Source organism: Corvus kubaryi, unplaced genomic scaffold, assembly GCF_017639235.1.
Source record: "Corvus kubaryi isolate FWS band 111438036 unplaced genomic scaffold, C.kubaryi_AGA036_p1.0 37308, whole genome shotgun sequence".
NCBI lineage: Eukaryota > Metazoa > Chordata > Aves > Passeriformes > Corvidae > Corvus > Corvus kubaryi.
The window spans coordinates 3,791,951-3,811,105 of NW_024581096.1; the positions used below are offsets into that span (position 1 = coordinate 3,791,951).

Below are 19,155 nucleotides of genomic sequence, written 5' to 3' on the forward strand. Positions count from 1 at the left end.
CTGGCCTGGATCAGCAGAACCAGGGCAGGGATTGTCCCCCTGTACCGAGCCCACACCTCGAGTGCTGTGTCCAGTTCTGGGCCCCTCACTCCAAGAAAGACATTGAGCTGCTGGAGGGAGTCCAGAGAAGGGCAGTGGAGCTGGGGAAGGGTCTGGAGCACAAGTCCTGTGAGGAGCAGCTGAGGGAGCTGGGGGTGTTTAGCCTGGAGAAAAGGAGGCTCAGGGGTGACTTTATCACTCTTTACAACTGTCTGAAAGGAGGCTGGGGTCAGCTTGGGGTCTGTCTCTTCTCCCACGTAACCAGAGACAGGATGAGAAGAAATAGCCTCAGGTTGTGCCATGGGAGGTTTAGATTGGATATCAGGAAAAACTTCTTAACTGAAAGGGTGGTCAGGAATTGGAGCAGGCTGCCCAGGGCAGTGGTGGAACCACTATCTTTGAAAGTGTTCAAATAAAGTGCCAATGTGTCACTTAGGGACATGGTTTAGTAGTGAACAAAGTGGTGGCTGGGTTAATGGCTGGACTCAACAATCTTATTAGTCTTTTCCAACCTGAACAATTCCATGGTGATGAACACTAGGTCAGATCCTGCACCAAAACTGGCTCTGTTAGCCCATTATACCCACATGATTTAAAAACTGCAATTTTTTTATGTGCAAATTATCCTCATTATTGGGGCAATGGATTTTGTTCATTCAGTAAAGTGTAGATTTCAACTTGATAACAGCAGCATCATGATCAACAACAACAACAAAGTTAAATGCAACTATTTACTTGCTGAGTTTCTAATGTTCACAGTGCATATGAATCCTATTTCTACGTTTTTCCTGAATACTTAAGACTGTTATTCCTGTTAATAGGAAAACTGTGTCAAACAGTTTTCTGACTTCAGAGACAAGAGGTTCAGGCATTAAATGTTCAGGCAAAATACAGAATAAGAATCTTATATTAAATATTACTGGACTATTAATGCACAGATAGCACCCAGCACTCCCAGAAATTACTACTACTTCTACTAGAGACTACATCATACTTGAAAGGATGGATGGATGGATGGATGGATGGATGGATGGCCGGCTGTGAGAGTTCATTTCTGTTTCAGCAACATTTTTGACTGGTGCTTTAGCACAACATGCAAGGATAGAAATCACTAGGCACGAAAAAATTCAGAGCTCCATAGGTGGGCATTTCTAAAGAGTGGGGCTGATTGCAAAGGAAATGTCAATGAAGATTTAGTAGGTGACAGTGTGTCTCATAATCATTTAAAATGAAGTTGAAAGCCATTCAAAACTAGCTGGCATTGCTTGAATGAAAGAAGCCATTTCATGTACGTTTGCTGGTTGGTGGTCCAGTCAGAAACCCAGTGAGGACACAAAGAATACATGACAAAGCATTTATATGAAAATATATTCTGCTATTAACTTAGCAGTCAAGCAAAAAATCGGAACAGCTTTTGCAAAACAGTCTTATGCTCTGCTTTCCCACGCACTCAAATGGTATCTATATAGAGCATGCATTTATCTGCATTAACAGCATAGAAACTGGCTTAATATTGGATTAAGTTTTCTTTATTGTATCCACAGAATTTTAACTAAAAACTCACAATTGGTATGATTAGCACCTTAAATCATTGCACAGCTTTTCCTCCATGTACGCAGGCACTTTCTGCCTAATATGGAGTTTTCTGCCTAACTGAAACCATTGCAGGAAAGCCAGATTCCTCATCTCACACTAATGCAAGACAATCGTTGCACATTGCTCACAATGGGAATTCTTTAGGCAGTTTTATTAGCAGACTTCCTGCTATGATCAACTAAGAAAACATTAAAAATTTCAGTGATCAAAGTAGTAAACTAAATTATCAGAAAACATGTCAGAGAAATCCTGCCTTTTCCTCATAAAGCATCCTTACCAGTAAACAGATGCAGCAAACTGATTTTATAATCCAGAGGAATCCTTCATGTTAATATCTAGATCTAGACAGTAGCTTTTCTTGTCCAAAGGCTATAAAGCAGCAGTACAGTCACACCATGATGGAAACTCTCCCTATGTTGCAGCTTCTCTGCAGTTTCAAATCTGGGTAAAAACAGTGACTTAGAGCTGGGAACCCTAAGCAACATATTGTGTACCTATTCCATAATAGACAAAGTTTTAAAAGACTAACGTGTTACAAAAAAGGAGCAAAACCTGACTGTTGTGTAACAATTTCACAACTTACCTAGGGCAGTACCACACTCCCTTCAAGCCACGTGCATGCACTCAAAACCAGGACTATGCCTTTGGCTGATTTGCTCCCCTGAAGTTTTTTTCTTCCATTCAAAAAGAACAAAAGCCAGAAAGGCAACCTTGGAACCCATGCCACCACTCTCTGAACATGATGTTCAAGTGCTACATGTTAAGCCTATTTAAAAGTTAAGGCAAAAGTATGCCCTCCTGTGTACAGATTCTATTTCAACACTGCCTAATTCCAAAACACAAATTGTGTGTCATGGTCAGAACATATGCACAAGACCAGACCTTAAGCCACAATATTTGACCAAATATTTTAATTTTCACCTGTGATATAAACTTAAAAGGCAAGTAGTTTTCTTGATTTTCACAAGTAAAATGTTACATTTCTGCCTCAGCAATTACATGTGAATTTTCTGAGCTCTTCACTTGGGAACAGTGGTCAAAATCTTCATACATTTATAAAGCTGCCAGTATAGTGCCTTTTGCAGAATACAAGGAATACTTAGAATTTTGATACCTAGGAACTGTTGATAACTGATGTCTACATAATATAATAGTTAGCCTGGAGTGTATAATCAGATTATTGAGATTATGACATGCAACAAATGTAAAGAATGAAGTGTATTCAAAATTAAAACAAAAGGTTTATAGGTCAATATATGCCTTATCTCCACAGTCATAAGACACCTGAAGTATGTCAATTTTTGTAAGAGATTTGATAAAAACTTTAATGGAGTTCTAAGTAAAAAAGCCCTCTGAAGCATGTAAGACAGTTTCTACAGCAACACTAGTTCTGTGTGCTTAAGTGGAGACAGTTTAGAGAAGCAGTTAGCATCTATATTCAGCTACCTTCTAATAGGAAGACTGCTTGTTTTCGAAAAATCTTCACCAGAGTATCATCCAATTCAATTTCCTGTAGCTTAGAAATGAGCTGCTCCTCATTTCGACAAACCTTCTCTTGTGCATACAACCCATCTGGCATTACTCGCTGCTGTCCCAGCCCTATCAATGCTACTTCCACAGCCAGTGTTAAGTAAGATTCCCCTTCTTCTAAGAATTTGTGTGCAGGCAGGTGCTGGTACTCCAGAGATTTGCATTGCCCCAGGTTCTCTGTAAGGGGTGACAGAAAGAAAAACACATCAGCAAACCATTTTAACCCACAATCTGCCTACAATGCCACATACACAAAAACTTCCACTGTTAGTATGAATGTTTTAAAATTATTTAAATTATTAGCCAGTCTCAAAATACAACACTCAAATCTAAAATATGTCATCTAATTCCACATAGCAGAAATACTCAAAAAGAATTTGGTTTTAATTAACCCACTCAAGTAAAAATAAAAGTTTTTGTTTTTAAACTGCACAATTTTAAAAAAGGCAGTTCCTCTAGCTTTGTGTTAATGAGGCCAAAATTGCAAGATCCATTCTAATTTCTTTCCCCACCCATTTCTATATTTCCTTAAAGCTCTGATGTGCAAGAGGAAGGGAAAAGTGCTTATACACCTACATAGATTTCAGCTGAAGCTATTAGAACTGTGCAAATACAATAGGCCTGGGAACTCCACACCTTTAATATATGCTCTGTTTGCTAGCACTCTTTCCAGGCTTCTAATTTGTTACACTTGTGTTTATGATAAAAATGCATATTGTTAACATTAGAAGTCCTACTTTTAGTAACAGTTACAAGCAAATTCCACACAGGTCAAGCCATCAACTGCTTTAAAGAGTGCTACCAATTCATTTGGCATTTAACAGACACAACATACGACAAAATGCTATTCCAGCTTGTAGCACTTTACCGTCTAATTTGGGAACAAAAAGTTGTAATTGTCAGATGTAAGGAGATGGGCAACTGCAACAAATGGAAAGGATGAATGCACTTGGAAGATCACATGTGTGTGCAGAAGGAAGTTACTTTTCAACACACAATGTTTTTATTTCATGGGGTTGTTTTGGTTTTTTAGTAACAGCAGAGAATCTGATTTCCAAATTTTTTAATTAAAAGTTTTTTCAGAACTGGTGGGTAGGAGAGTAGAAGTTTACTGAAGAAAATCTAATTGAATAAAAGGAGTTTTAAGACAAAGCCCCAAGAAGACTGTGGATGTGTATATAAAAGAGCTCCAGGTAAAAAAATGAATCCAGTTTCTGTCCATACTAGTGGTGTTAAGAAGCTCCCCCAAAGGTGGGAAGAGACTAAGGAATTAATCAGCTAAACTCCCAGGGAGCAAATACTGACATTGAAATGGCTGTACCTATCCTATCCTATCCCTATCCTAAATTACGTATTGATACAGCAACAGTACTTTCCAACTCCTACCAGACTATGTATGTTACCAATTTTAAGTGTTTTGTCGTGATTTTGGAGTATTATGTACACTGTAGCTAAGTAATCCAGTAACATCCAGGGCTGTATTAGGAGTGTTGCCAGCAGGTCGAGGGAAGTGATCTTGCCCATCTGCTCAGCACTAGTGAGCCCACATCTGGAGTGCTGTGTCCAGTTGTGGGCTCCCCAGCACATGGGCATGCTGTAGTACATCCAGTGTGGGAACACAAAGACGATTAAGGGACTGCAGCATCTCTCACATATGAGAGTGACAGAGGTGGGATTATTTAGCCTGGAAAAGAGAGGGCTCAGGAGGATCTTACCAAAATGTATAAATATCTGATGGGAGAATGTAAAGAAGACAGTGCCAGACTCTTCTCAGTGGTATCCTGTGACAGGACAAGAGGCAATGGGCACAAACTGAAATACAGGAAATTCCATCTGAGCACAAGAAAACACTTTTTTAACTATGAGGGTGGTTGAACATTGCAGGAAGTTGCCCTGGAAGGCTGTATAGTCTTCACTCTTGAAGTTATTCAAAACCCAACTGGACACAGACCTGAGCACTGTGCTGCTCTAGATGACCCTGCTACAAGCAGACCAGGTGGACTAGATCATCTCCAGAGGTGCCTTCCAACCTTAGCAACACTCTGCTCCAGTGGTTTCCTACAATTTCTCAGAAAGAGGACAGTGCAATGTATGTGGAGAAGACTGCTGCTACGAAGTTGTATTGGGTTTTATTTCAAATGTGAAATACGGAATTTTCTTCAAGAATGAGTGAGTAACTGGTAATTTTTAAGTGCTTTCTTACTTTAAACATTTTCTCCCCCTTCTGATTCTGTTTCCCTAAGGAATGCAAATGTGAGCTCTTATACTATAAAAACAGTGGCTTTGAAACTGATTCAAAAAGGCAACACAGAAAAATACCTCTAGTAAATGAAGAAATGTACCAGACTGCTGCCTTTGCTTGGTCTTACCCGTGAAATCGGAGAATCCATGGAAGCTGTCATCATCCACCCTGCAGGCTTCCATCAGGCTACCAAAAAGGGTGCCAATGGGGTCCAGAGGGTGTCCCACCCAGCCTTCAAGATTCGTTATTGAGGTTGCTCCCCTGTGGAGAAGTTCTGTGGCAAAAAACGCACACAGAGGAGGGAGGGAGGGAAAGAGAGCTCACATTAGCCCATCAAAACAATCACACAAGTAAAACTGCTGAAAAAGCTCTCAGTACAGAATTCAAAATATTTCCAGCAGCTTCTGCACAGAAAATATTTCAGGGTGAATTCACTGCCCTTGGTGAATATGTAAATGAGGAATAAGAAAAGAGAAAGAACGGAAGCCAACCTTTTTGAGCACTAGCAAAGTGTATTATGGGTCAAAAATTTCAACGGCAACGTCTTTTCAAATCTCTTCCTTGATTCTACTAGAACTCTTCTAAAAACGTCTGCTTGAAGAATTACAACAAAGACTTTTTTGGTAGAATATTTACAATGATTTCCTCGCTCAAAAAGACACAGTACCCTTTTTACATTTTTAAGTTAATCTGATAGAACTGAAATAAATTAAAATATTCTAAAATATGTTCCAATTTCATAAATTGTGAGCTTATCCAGCACCTCTCTCTGCACTGAACTCAGGATGATGGTTACGTAAAAAGAAAAAGAATCAAATGTTTAAATGAGGTATACAAGAAAAAATTGTCTTTTAATAGGATCAAGTGTATTTTTGCTCATTTTAAGATTTCAGTCCACAAATACCACAAATACCAGAATTTTTTTCTGTAGCCCCTACCCATTACTTGGTTAGAACACAGAAAAAAATGTTAAGTGCAACAAACTGGAGGAATTGTAATTGTGGTAACAGGTATTAGAGATTCCCCAAATCTGAGTCAGACGGCAACAACTCCCCTTTGACTCTCCCAGCTTTCTTCCTCCTAGACATACAGACACAACTGAAGTATGAGAGATCAGATGCATTACTGGTGACCCTTTAAAAACTGTATACAAGCCATTATGGCTGCCCTGCTTTTCTGCCTGTCACACATTAACTTGTACCTCCCTTCACTCTCCCTTGTTCACAAAGCATCATATATCTGAGTAACCATATGCATTAAACTTTTAAGTCCTGTTTCCCCCTATTTAAATGTGTGGGACTACATACTGAAACAGAGACACACTGCCAGGACGGTAGAGGTTTTTTTAAAGCATCCATTGATATGTAATATGAAAAAAACCCAAGTAAATAATTGTATTTCTAACAAATAGCATGTACTAAAGACAGGCAGAAGGAAAGAATATTACCAAGAAGGATTCATGAGAGTGACTTCTTAACTGATTTACTTGGTTCTACTTATTCTGTTGTGCCTACTCATGAGCTTCTCTTGTGTCATGCCAACCAAAGGCTTCAATCATCTTGTCAGAGACATTTAACTTAAAATCACACAAGTGGCTCCATGGACATCAGATCAGTCACACGAATAAAAGCTAAGTAGAAACATGTGGTGTTTTCTGAACTAAAGTCTAAAGCTGGGCTATAGCTGCAGTTTTCCTCTGGTTATAGAGAGCAGCACACTTTATGGTATGAAAAGAGAGTATTTTAAAAATTCCCCATGAGAGTAAAAAAAAAAAAAAACAGTAGTGAGTGACAACACAGAAACAACAAACTACTTTTGTTTAAGGGCAGGATGGAAACTGCTCACAAGGAAAGGAATTTAAAAGAGGTATTGAATGCCTACATGCTGCACTAGCAACTGGGAAGGAAAAGGAGCACTATTACAACCAGCACACTTGCAACAGACTCCTCACACCTGCCAGTGGTACAAACACACACACTGACACAGGTACCTCCCTTCTTAGTAACAGTGTTCAAAAAAACCCTTATTCCTTGGCTCCGTGGGAAAAAAATACAGAGGCACATAAGAACTGCAGATAAATTTTTTTCAGCTAGGCGCATATCTTGTCTTCTAAGTGCTCATTTCTGCGAAAACACCTGAACACACACTTGAAAAATGCACACATATGATTTCACACTGGTATTTTTGACTAAAATGCATGAGGATACACACAGTTGAGAGTAATAGAGAAGACCTAAAATAAAATTTGAATTAAAGGATTAGCATATGTAGTGGTTTGGTCCAAAATACTCATTACTGTTTATCTGCTGTGAGATAAGAATTAGGAGAAATGCAAAACAGGCACCAAACTTGAAAGAATATAAAGAAGTTTATTAACAGACCTAAAAGGAGAAAAAAATTAAAAAATACCACCTTCAGAACTCTCCTCCTCCCCCCACCTTCCTCCCTTCTCCCACTGACGATGTGAAAAGACAACCCTTAAGATGTTCAGTCTGTTTACCACTTCCATAATAACCTTGTTCAGTCCATTTAGAAAGAGAAGTCTCTTCTTGCTCATGCTATGAAAACATTATCACAACGAGACAGCCGCCCACTTCCAAATATCGTTCAGTCCATTTAGGAAGAGGAGTCTCTCTGCCTGCGTGTGAGTCCTTTCCCCCGACTTGCAGCTTTTCCCGCAACTGCTTTCGAGGGTCCACTCTTGAAGTTTTTTGGGGTACAATTTTTAAGGTTGAGCCGTTCAGAAACAAAAACAGAGGCCCTTCTCCTTCCCTGGGAGCAAAGGGTCTTCATCATCTTCATCTTTAGGACTATCTCTGGGAGCATCTCTACGGACTGAGGTTTTCTCCTTTCCCGTTCGGAGCAAAAGTCCTCATCTGGTTCATCTCTCCCTGTCCAAACTTCTCATGAAATTACAGCTGCGTCAGCATCTGCCTATCTCAGCGCAGGTGCTTTTGCTTACGAGTTGAACACTCCACCCCCCATATCTTCATGAAATTACAACAGGATACTCTGATATATCATAGCTTCACAACAGAATTTCAGCTTTAAGCATCTCCTCTCTCTCTTCCCTCAGGTTTTCAGCTCTTCACAGCAATAAAAGGGTTACTCTCACCTCGGCCTTGCAGCTTTACAGCTGGAATGTTGAATTTTTTCTTATCGCAGTGGAGAGGGGGGAGAGCCGAGCTGCTCCGGCTGCCCACGGCAAGGCAGTGGGGGGGGTTCCACGGCTGGAACAGGTCCATCGGCTCCAGGATGGCCGTGGCCCGGCCCGGCCTGGCCCAAGCAGGGCCTGGCCGGGCCCACTGGGCCCTGCTCGGGCCCTGCAGCCACCTGTCCCAGCGCCGGAAACGAGAGAGAGCTTGGGGGGGAGTTTGCCTATTCTTAAATGTGGATCACAGAGGTGATCACAACTTTAAGTGGCTTAGAGAATTGTCCATATTCAAACTGGCCAGCTGATAGGTTCTATCAGTTCCCAGAGGAGACTGTAAGCACCCCTTAGCAAGGACGTCCCTTCCGGGACTATGCTTGCTAACCTATGACAGCATAGCAACACAGAAAGTAATTCCAGTTTGTCCACGTACATTCTTCTATTCTTCACAAAGCCATCCCCTCCTTCCACTGCCTCTTCAAACTCAAAAGATTCAGAGCAGAATTATTTTGGGTTGCAAGGATCACATGACGTAGAAACTATACCTGAAGGAGATCACTCCTTCAAAAAAATCAATGGTATTGCTCAGTGGAATACCACAAAATATTTCATAAAAAACAGCAATGAAAAAAACTCAAAACCAAAAAAACCCCAGCCAATCAAACAACAACAACAACAAAAAAACCCCACCAAAAACTCAATGCCCCTCTATTCAGAAAAACTAAAATTTTAAGCATTATAAGAGATTCTCTTGGAACACACTCCCAAATTTGATGATTTTTTGTAGTTCAGACTTTGCCTCACTGATATCCTCAACATCAACTTCAGGCTTACCCCTCCGAATATAAAGCTCAGCAAAATTACAGATCAGAGAAAAAAAAATTAAACACCTCACATACCAAATGCAAAGTCCTGTTCAAAAACCTTTAAATTACATAGGGTGACTATTTTCATTGTGTAACCAAAACCTCTGGAACAAATGCCCTATCGTGCCAGTTATATTGCAGAAGGCTGGTAAGAGCCCTGCACAGCTCACAACACACTTTACAGAAAACCCCTAACATCCAGAATGTGACATTAGCACTACCCAGACTGAAGAGTTAGAAGTCATGTCTTTCACTTGAGTTTCAAAACCAGTTTCCTCATGTGAAGTTCCTGGTGTTACTGTCAACTTGCATGCCCTTTGCCCTCCTCTTCCCCACATTTACCTTTCTTCTGAGCCCGGAACATATCCAGCTGTTTCTGCTGCTGCCTCCTTAGTGTATTAACAATAGCTATTGCTAGCCTCAGTGCTTCTCGTGGGTATCCATGAGATCGTAATGCATCCACCCTCGCACAGGCTGTAGGAACGTGTTCTATAACAGAAAAAATAATTGAAGAATAGCAGTGCTTCCATAACTGCCATGGCCTGTTTTGCTAGGTTACTCAAAAGGGCTTTTTTGTTTAAATTTTTTTCTGTTTTGTTTTTAAAACTATGCAAGAGAGACTTAAAGGACTACTTCTGAGTCAACATTTCAAGGGAGCCTCTGTTCTTTTTGCCAGGTTTTTCATCCATCTCTCCACCACCTCCCCCCTCAAAATAATGCCACAGAAAATGAACAAAGCACCAAGTCATGGAAACATCTTTCCGGTTTAGCCACTTACCATGCCAGAGGGGCCACCCCTGAGAGTCAAAGAGCAAGTTTTCAGTGTCGTCATGGTAACAGTAGTTGGTGTATAGGTCACTGCTGATAATGTGCTGTAAGTGGCTGTCCTGCCAGTGCAGATCGCATGCCTCAATGGCTCGAGTGAACACTGTCCGATGTGGCCTGTTCGATGAATCTGTCATTTTCACAGGTTCAGAAAGCTGCATCAGCTTTTTACTCATTCATACTTGAATCATTTACAGTATTCCTGTCTTTTACCTATTCACCAACCCCCAGCTGATGGCAGTCTGCCTTGCCCCCTCTCCACCAAGCAGCCTGCAGATGACATTTCACATCCTATTATTACCCAGGAGCTCAGATGAAGTGTGTGCCATTCATCTTGCACTCAGAGAGTCATCTAGAAACCAGCATGGCTGATGGTAGACAGGACTTTACACAGAGAACTGCTAGAGGTGAAGGACATTCAACACCAAGTACAAACTCCCTTAAAATAAGCTAGAAACTCTACGGCGCTCAAGCATCCCCAGTGTCCCTCCTTAGATCCAGATTAGTCAGAATGAAGGAGGGATAAACTGCATAAAAGATTTGATTTGTAGTTTTTCTTTTTGAAAAGTGACATTAACTTTGAGCACTTGTATAACTTTGTTGGTCATGAACATATACAAATACTATTGATAAACTGAGGTACTGAAGCCATGGGAGTGACATAATCCTCACTGGACATCTTCCTATGGCAAAATTTCTCTATTGACATGGCACTACATCTATCAATGTTCAGAAGCCATGTCAGAGTTACCAATACCCTGCCCAGGTTGGTCTGAACATCATGAGCAAGAAAAATACCTCTGTAAGGAGTCATTTGCTGAAAGAACTTATCTCCCTGGCTACCTGTGAAATTTAATAATGAATCAAGATTTTTCCTTCAGAGGTAATCTTCCAAGAAAAAGAAACAACAAAAAACCCAACTAAGTGCAGATCTAACCCCTACCAAGAAATTTAATTTTAACTTTATTGCAATTATATGCAATATGTATCATTACTGATGGTTTGAGGATTATGAGCAGTTTTACCTGCATAAATACCCCACATTTTGCCTAGTTATTAGCAAAGTAGTCATCTTTGTTTGAAGAGGACTGTACAAAGCTTCTGTCAGATTTGATAATCACATTTTATATTAGAAAACATGACATCAAATACAAAAAGACACCTCCTCCAAGACGGCAGCATTACAGCTGCACCCTCCACAGACCTCGTAATGCAGACAGCACGTCCCACAGACAGAGATGCTTTAGTTTCTCAAATACAAGTTTAATGCAGTTTAAACAGATCTCTCTTTAAATAGCTATCAAGGCTTTGTAACTGCAAGCAAAATGAAAACCCCAATACCAGAAGGAATACTAGGTTACAGTCAAGCAAAGAAACAACAGGCTTTTATATACTTCAAGGACATCCAATTCTTATGCAACAATATTTAGAAACACTCAGTGAAGAGTTAGAAGACCTAACGAAACACAAAACACTTGCTCTGAAAATGTTAGAGCCACAGTACAATTAAAAACCACCTATTTGCTCTTCTGCAAAGACAGTATTAGTAAAACTGATTTTGGCTGGTCCGTCCTCAACAAGAAGATTACTTTTCCCAGGAAAGAGTGCTGAAATTCTGCAAGGCTAGAGTATGTAAGAGAGAGGTTATGTTGTACGTTGCATGTACAGTCAATGTACATGGTTTAGGCTCACCTTGGTTAGCATTTGCACCCTGAGGCAAAGCATTGGTTAAATTGGGCAACTCGTTTCCATGGTTTCCATCTTCCCAGGGACAAACATCCACACTGTTCCATTTTTTCAGCTGTTTTAGCCAACTGGACTTCTGCTCCAACTTGCAGTGGGGATTTAAGACTATACACATCCACAGAGCACCTGATTTTAAAAAAATTTCTACATTATATTTTCTATTAAAAATGCAGCAGCCAGTGACTAATTGCAAACTTCTACAGCATATACTTTTTCTCCACTCAAAGGCTACACTGCTTGCTTCCCAGCTACACTTAACACCACACAGATTGAATTCCTGACACAGGCGGTTGGGGCTGGCGTGGCCAATCTGAAGCAGCTGAAAGATGGTACCAAGCCAGCCTTCTCAATTAAAAGGCATCAGTAGGTCTTTTGTATTAGAAATCCAGAGTTCCCAATGAATGCCTCATCAGACAGGAACATCAGTCAAAGGCAAAGAAAAATTCACATCAAGTTACAGAAGTTACATTAACCAAGTTTTCCTTCTAATTCTTGTATCAGAAGTGAATGTTGTTTCGTATTAATGAGAACTATGCATCTTTCAGCTTTGCATTACAGGAACCAAAGAAGTACATTAGTAACACATGCATTTTGTAAACATAATACTTTCACACTCAGAACCCATTAGAAATACTCATGTAATTCATTCCCAAACACATTTGGGTCTCAGATAACCAGTAAACACTAGTTTTGTGCAGTCTGACGAGAATAAGACATTTTTACGGCAATTACTTCAGTAATTTGGTTACTCTAGAAAATTTGCTTTATATTCTCTGCTTAGGGAGTCCTAAGGGGAAAGCTAATTTGTGTTGACACATTACACATACCATCACTTTGGAAATTGCTCCCTGAGACTATATATATAGCACAGCAGGCACAAATGCATCTGAGAGTCTAGTGGCAATTTTCAAATGCAAAGGTTTTTCTCTAAATCAGCTGTCCCTGCACCAGCTTGAACTTTGACAGAAACACAAAGACATCTGCAAGTACTGTTTAGCGACAGTTCATTCGCTCATTAAGAATGTGCCTTATACACTAAAAGAGATGGCAAGAATATGCTTAGGCTATGCAATGTTCATGACAGGCTGGGAAAAAAAAAAAGAATAAAAATGCAGCTGGTTCTTCTAGAATGATAGAAGTCTCACATTCTAGGATTTCTCTGCCAACTAAAAATGCAAAATGGATACCCAGAGCACAGGGCATTATTAAAATGCCCTGGGGTATATCACCGCGTCCCGCAGCTGTGGGGAGGAGGAGAGAAGATCCAGCAGGCAGGAATTGCGCAGCAAGATTGATTTATTAAATTATTTTACAAACTCTTTTTATAGACTTTTTTCTTCATAGTCTAATTGGACAAAGGATCAGCCACCTCTTGGGGGTGATCGGCCAAAATCCTAAAACATCCATTGTCAAAATATTTTTCTACTGTACTATAAACAAGACTTTTCAAGGCTGCAGGTGTTTCATTGTTTACAGAACTCCACTACTATCTCCTGTGCGAGAGAAAAGTCTCTCATGGACTTAGAAAACAGCAAGAAAATTCTTGCTAGCAGCATTTTTGTATCCACAGGGCATCACATCACATTAATTCCTAAAGTAACTCAGGCATGCCACAGCACAAGAGCCAGTGGAAACACAGCACGATTCTTAAGGCTAAGCCTCCTGCTACTCAAGACTGACATGTTAGGGGAAGTAATATCAAAAAAATCTGAAAACCAAAACAAAATATTGTATGTTACTATTCAGAACACCAGAGAGACACTGAACTACTGCAGTTTACTACTGCACAGTAGATAAAGTATAAGTCTTTTGAGTCTGGGGACACATCTGAAACTTGCTATGGGGGTGAGTAAGGCCAATACTCTTTTTAAAAACTTCTCTTAAAATCAAGCCATGTAATTTTCTTTAGACACACTTCCCAGCACACTTCACGCTCCAAAAGGAGTCAAATTACAACTGGTTCTTATTATTAATCATCAATGATTCAGAACTGCCCAAAACAGAATCACTACATTTCTTGCAATCTGCAAAACAAAATGCAAGATGCAGCACATTGGAAAGCCTTGGAGAACAGTAATTGTGGGCTTGCTTATTTATTTTCAAAATCAAGTATCACTTGAGGGCATTACACTGTACATGTCAGCATGTAACAAAAAAGTAAAAAAAACCCAAAAACTAAAACCAAAACCAAAAATCCAACCAAACAAAAAAACCCCAATGTAATACTCTGTAATCAGATTCCCAGTGTTTTCAGACTGAAGCAAAAGCAAAGTGGACTATCTTAACCACATTTGGTAAGTATTGCAATCATCTATGAAGGCAGAACACACTAACTACTGTGTCACACCATGTCCATACAGAGTAAGTGGCCTTTTTTTTTCCACATCTGAGAAACACCACTAGAGGCAAGAGAATTCACCAACCTCCTAAGGAAGCTCCACTACACGTGGTAATCTGTGAGGCAGGAGAGGGCAAAGATAACTCAAAGTACCAAAATTCTTTAAAAATATCTGTGGTTTCAAGTGGGAAACTATGTCAAAACTAACTACATTGTTAGCAGTCATTGTCTCGGAAATCCAGGCTATTTTTATGTAAAGAGTAAGTGTATTTCCAATAAACCCCTCACAAACCACTTAAAATTTCACTAGAACCGAACTGCACACTGCTCCCTATGACTTCAGAGAAAACTTTTGCATGCATATCTAAGATCTCAAACAGCTTCGACAGCTGTTGATTCCCTGCAGGAAGAGGAGTGTGAGACAAACCTCCTCCACCAGATGAAGAAAAGGGAACAGGAAGAGCTCCTGTAGTGCCACAAAGCCTACCATCTGGAAGCAGGATGCATAATGCCAAATGACCCCACACTCCTCAACCTATTTGGATTCCTAGGTGGTTTTGGTCAGTGTAGGTTTTGGTGGAGGTTTCTTTTTTTTTTTGGTGTGATTTTTTTCCTTCTCCCCTCTCTCCCTCCCTATCCCAAGTGTGTGCACTTGACTCTCTCCATATTTCTTCCTACTTCTGCTCTCTAAACACCTTCCCCCTCCCCTGACATCTGCTCCATTCTGGCTCTTTCAATTCACTGATTCCTGCCCTGCTCCTCACGCTGAAAAGCCCGAGGAAAATGTTCACTTTTGCCTAGACTTTATCACATGCCAAGTGGCAGAAGCCTGGAGGATATTCTTCTTATTTCACTCTGATGCTGCTCAGTGGAAGCCCTTTGAGCTAGCCCTTAAATGTCACCACCAACCTGAAGGCCTACCCTGCTCTCCAACAAGAGATTCTCTATTTTCCGCCTGATGGCTCCCATACGGGGAAACTGCTGATCATGCTTACCCCCTTTACTACAGATAAGACCTATGGAAGGACAGCTATGTGTAATTTCCAAGAAACGCATTGGGATCAATTTCCAGTTACTTCAGCCTAGAAACTGCTGTTGGCAACAGCTTACACTCCAAAGAAGTTACCCAAAATACACTCCTAGCATTCACAGGTTTACATTTTTGATTATATTTAACGATGTCACCAATGCCAACCACAATATGAGCAAAAGTCTCATTAAATAATAACAGTAATTTTAAAAAAAGAGACACCAAAACCCCAGAGAAAGTATTTTGTGTTTATGGACTGCTTTTCTCTCTAACACGACTCTCCCTCCTTCCTATCTCTTTTTCCCCAGCTATTTTTCCACACTGGTTCTCAGCAGGTTGACAAATCTTGCTTCCACCCCAAACCGCATGCTACTAAAACACAACTAAAACTCTCATTTAAATCCCGGGACCCTAACCTATGTCTTTTCAATACGAAACTCCTCACAGTACAGTGGCAAAACAATCACAAATCAATATACAAGTTTTCCCCAGAAAATAATCGGAAAATATGACATGTTGCAACTGCAATTTGATACTAATTTCACAAGGGAAAGGATATTAGAACTGTCACACTGCAGTGAGGAATTGCCTATTTTGATTCAACATTAATCTCCTGACCTGAAAAAAGGGCAGCTTTGCCAAAACAGATCTTTGGTTCAGACAGACCTCCTTTTGAAAATGTGTTGCTATCATTCATCTTTCTTGTTTGTCACACCACCAAAAAAAAAAAAAAAAAAAAAAAGGAAAATTTTACATGCAGGCTTTCCTTGTACACACAAGGGAACATCAGTACTTTTGTGTTTCTCTGGAGACATCCATACCTTTGAATTTATGGGGTAGATAGGGACAGCAGGCCTTTACATTGATCAGGATTTAAATATGCAAACTGAAAACAATTAAGAGCATTAAGTCACTGTAAAAGTAGATGTAGTGCAGAACAGTAGAATAACCACCCATCCTGCGTATGCATGCATCCATAAAGCTAAAGGACACGCAAGGGATGTGTATAGACTCTCCCAAGAGATTAAGCATCACTCACTTTTCATAAATCGCATTATATTTTACTCTTGCCACACTATATGGGAAGGTGGCAATGGAAACAATTTTAGGGGGGGTCCTAGGACACTGATCAGTACTGAGGACCCAGAATATAGTTCTGTTCATCTGTTTGATTACACTCTGCTTTTCCTATAAGCATCATGGTATCTGTCAGGGCTGCTGTACAGCTGAGCTTGGGGCAGCATTTCCTCATATACAACACCTATGTAATCAACAGCTGAGACTTGGACTTTGCTTTGGAATTTTACGTTTCATATACTTTAGACCAAACAGGGCACTTGCAAAATTAAAATATTCAAGAAACGGGTGCTGTAACATTTCTTTGCCCTTTCCATTAATGCACAATTTTATCTTAAAAAATAAGCTACAAGAGTAGCATTTGACGGTTTCGAAGAAAATGGAGCCAGGTAATCAAGATCATTCCCTTTGCACAACAGACAAAACAGCTTCAATACTTGCTGCACACTTGCCACTGTATCCCACTTGAGACTAACCAATTCTATTACAAAAGCATAATTTTCCAGCACTGAAAGTGCCAGAAGAAAAACAATACTAGCCAACAGAACGTATGAACACTTTGAAGTCGAAGTGTTAGCAAAGGAGTTTAAAGTGGTTTACACCTGTATTTTAAACACATACCCACTTCCACTGGGAGAGCCACTTGTAAACCTCAAAGAAGTACTGTGTGGTGTTTATAGCTTCTGAACGAGAAGGACAAGTGCCTTCAGAACAACTGGCAAAGCCGCTGCCCTTCTCCAGGCATGGAGAGATCTCCACTAAAACAAAGCATAATCAAAAGTCCCACTAGAGACTATTACAACTAAACAGTGGCTTTTATAGAATAGTAAAGATAGGCAAAGCACTTCAGGACTATTCCCCCTTCAATGAGAACATCAAGGAAAACTACTCTCAGCACTGAGTTGTACCCAAGTTGCAATTTTATTCATAAAAATTCCTTAATGTATTCTGGTTTCTCTGTTCAGCCTTCAGAAAAAAAGGCTTTGAATAGGTGCTGTGTGTCTTGGAGAACAGAATGTTTCATTTTGCTCTAATTCATTCTATTACTGAATTAAACTTTGATGTATTGGTCTTGACAAGTGCTTCATGCTGGTTGTATTCTGTATGATAGTATAATCACTCCCCATGCATTTCACACTAGCTGGGCTGATCAATTCAACAGATTACCTGCAGCCCCAATGGCATGAGGGAATCACTGCCCTTCTGCAGGCTAACCTCCAAGCATGCACTTCAGAAAGTGGAAGTGTAGAACAGAGACAAAATAAAACGCCTAACTCCTTAAGTTTTCCTTTCTTACTGCCTGCTGCTGCTCCAAGGGTTAAAGACACACACGTATTTGGCTGAAACAGGTATTTACATATTGAGATTCTATTCTAAGCTATCAGCAACCACATGCTCTAATCTCTGTGTCACAAAACTCTGCTTTCTCTTTCTACGTTTTCAACTTTTTAGCACAATGGAATAAGGAACTAACCACACACTTCTGACGTTTTGCATGAGCCTGTTGTTTTGGGTTATGACCTTTTAAATGTTTTAAAAACTCCGGCATCTTTGCAGACACTCTGCCATTCAACCAAAAGGTTTCATGTAAGAATGGAATTTGCCTGAAAGGTGCAGTTTACAGTGTGTCAGTCGACTATGATCTCCCCAAGAGAACACTTAGGATCAGCCACATGTTCATTAGATACCCCTCTATGCATCTGTAGTACTCCATAATCTAACCACTGCAGAAAGGCATGGGCTATTAGTCTACAAAGCTAAAGAAAAGTATAAAGAACCTACAAACGAACCTCATTGATTAACTTCCCTCATATTTAGAAAACTATTTAATCATTTGTTTACAATCAATCAACTGAAGGCAAAAGCACTTCTAACTCTAACACAAAGAGTAAAAAATAGTCCTTTATCAACTAGTTGCCAATATTTACAGCTAGGTGGTGAAGACAAAGTATGCTCCTGCCCAAAATATGTATCAGATATTTTACCAATTACTTTAACTAGCAATATACTCTCAGTAGTCACGGTCTACCTTCAGAGACTTCAAGAATTTTCAGAAGAAAAGTTAATGTGACTACTAACTATAAATGCATTAAGCTACTTCTGTACGAATTTATCCTTGAGATGAATTAATTCCTCTCACAGTTAATTTTTTTAGGAAGAGGCAAAACAGGAGATGTTTGTCCATTAAAACAAGCTATTAATAAGAGAGAGGGAAGAAAATACCTCTCCTTTACCCAAAAAAAAAAAAAAAAAAAAAAAAAAGAATGAAGCAAGTGCTAACACTCCCTTGCATACTGGGAATTACAATTGCCACAACTATGCTCACAGAATGTAAATAATGCACTGTAACTGACCAGAGGAATACATTGATTGTCTAGTCTAAATTCCTTCCTACACTACCGTTTCCCAAGTCACTTTTATGTTCCAGTCCAAACATGACTGCTCAGTTTTTACAAAAACAGCATACTTTAATTACAACTTCTAATACAAGAATCTAGCACAGCACCTGGTTACAGTTTACTGGCTGCCTACCACTATTCAAAATTCTAATGTTATTTCTAGTTTTCTTGTTAAACTTCTGCAGCTCCAGTTACAATTTTCAGCTACCTTTTGTGGGTTTAGAAGAACTGTCTTCCCTATCAAATTTTTAGTCTATGTAATAGGTATCTAAAACTATAAAGGGTTTCCTGTCTTGATTTGACATACCCAAGCAGA

The 19,155-nt window shown here is 39.8% G+C and overlaps 1 protein-coding gene across 2 annotated transcripts in view; it reads right to left on the minus strand.

Moving 5' to 3' along the window:
• ZSWIM6 (zinc finger SWIM-type containing 6) overlaps positions 1–19,155 on the minus strand; it is a 111,767-nt gene that overhangs the window by 13,257 nt on the left and 79,355 nt on the right. For both annotated transcript variants that reach the window (XM_042028284.1, XM_042028283.1), the window contains 5 exons: positions 11,942–12,121; positions 10,203–10,379; positions 9,767–9,913; positions 5,535–5,681; positions 3,082–3,342 (listed from right to left, as the gene is read on the minus strand). In XM_042028284.1, coding sequence (XP_041884218.1) covers positions 3,082–3,342; positions 5,535–5,681; positions 9,767–9,913; positions 10,203–10,379; positions 11,942–12,121 — 912 coding nt within the window. The remainder of the gene's footprint in view (positions 1–3,081; positions 3,343–5,534; positions 5,682–9,766; positions 9,914–10,202; positions 10,380–11,941; positions 12,122–19,155) is intronic.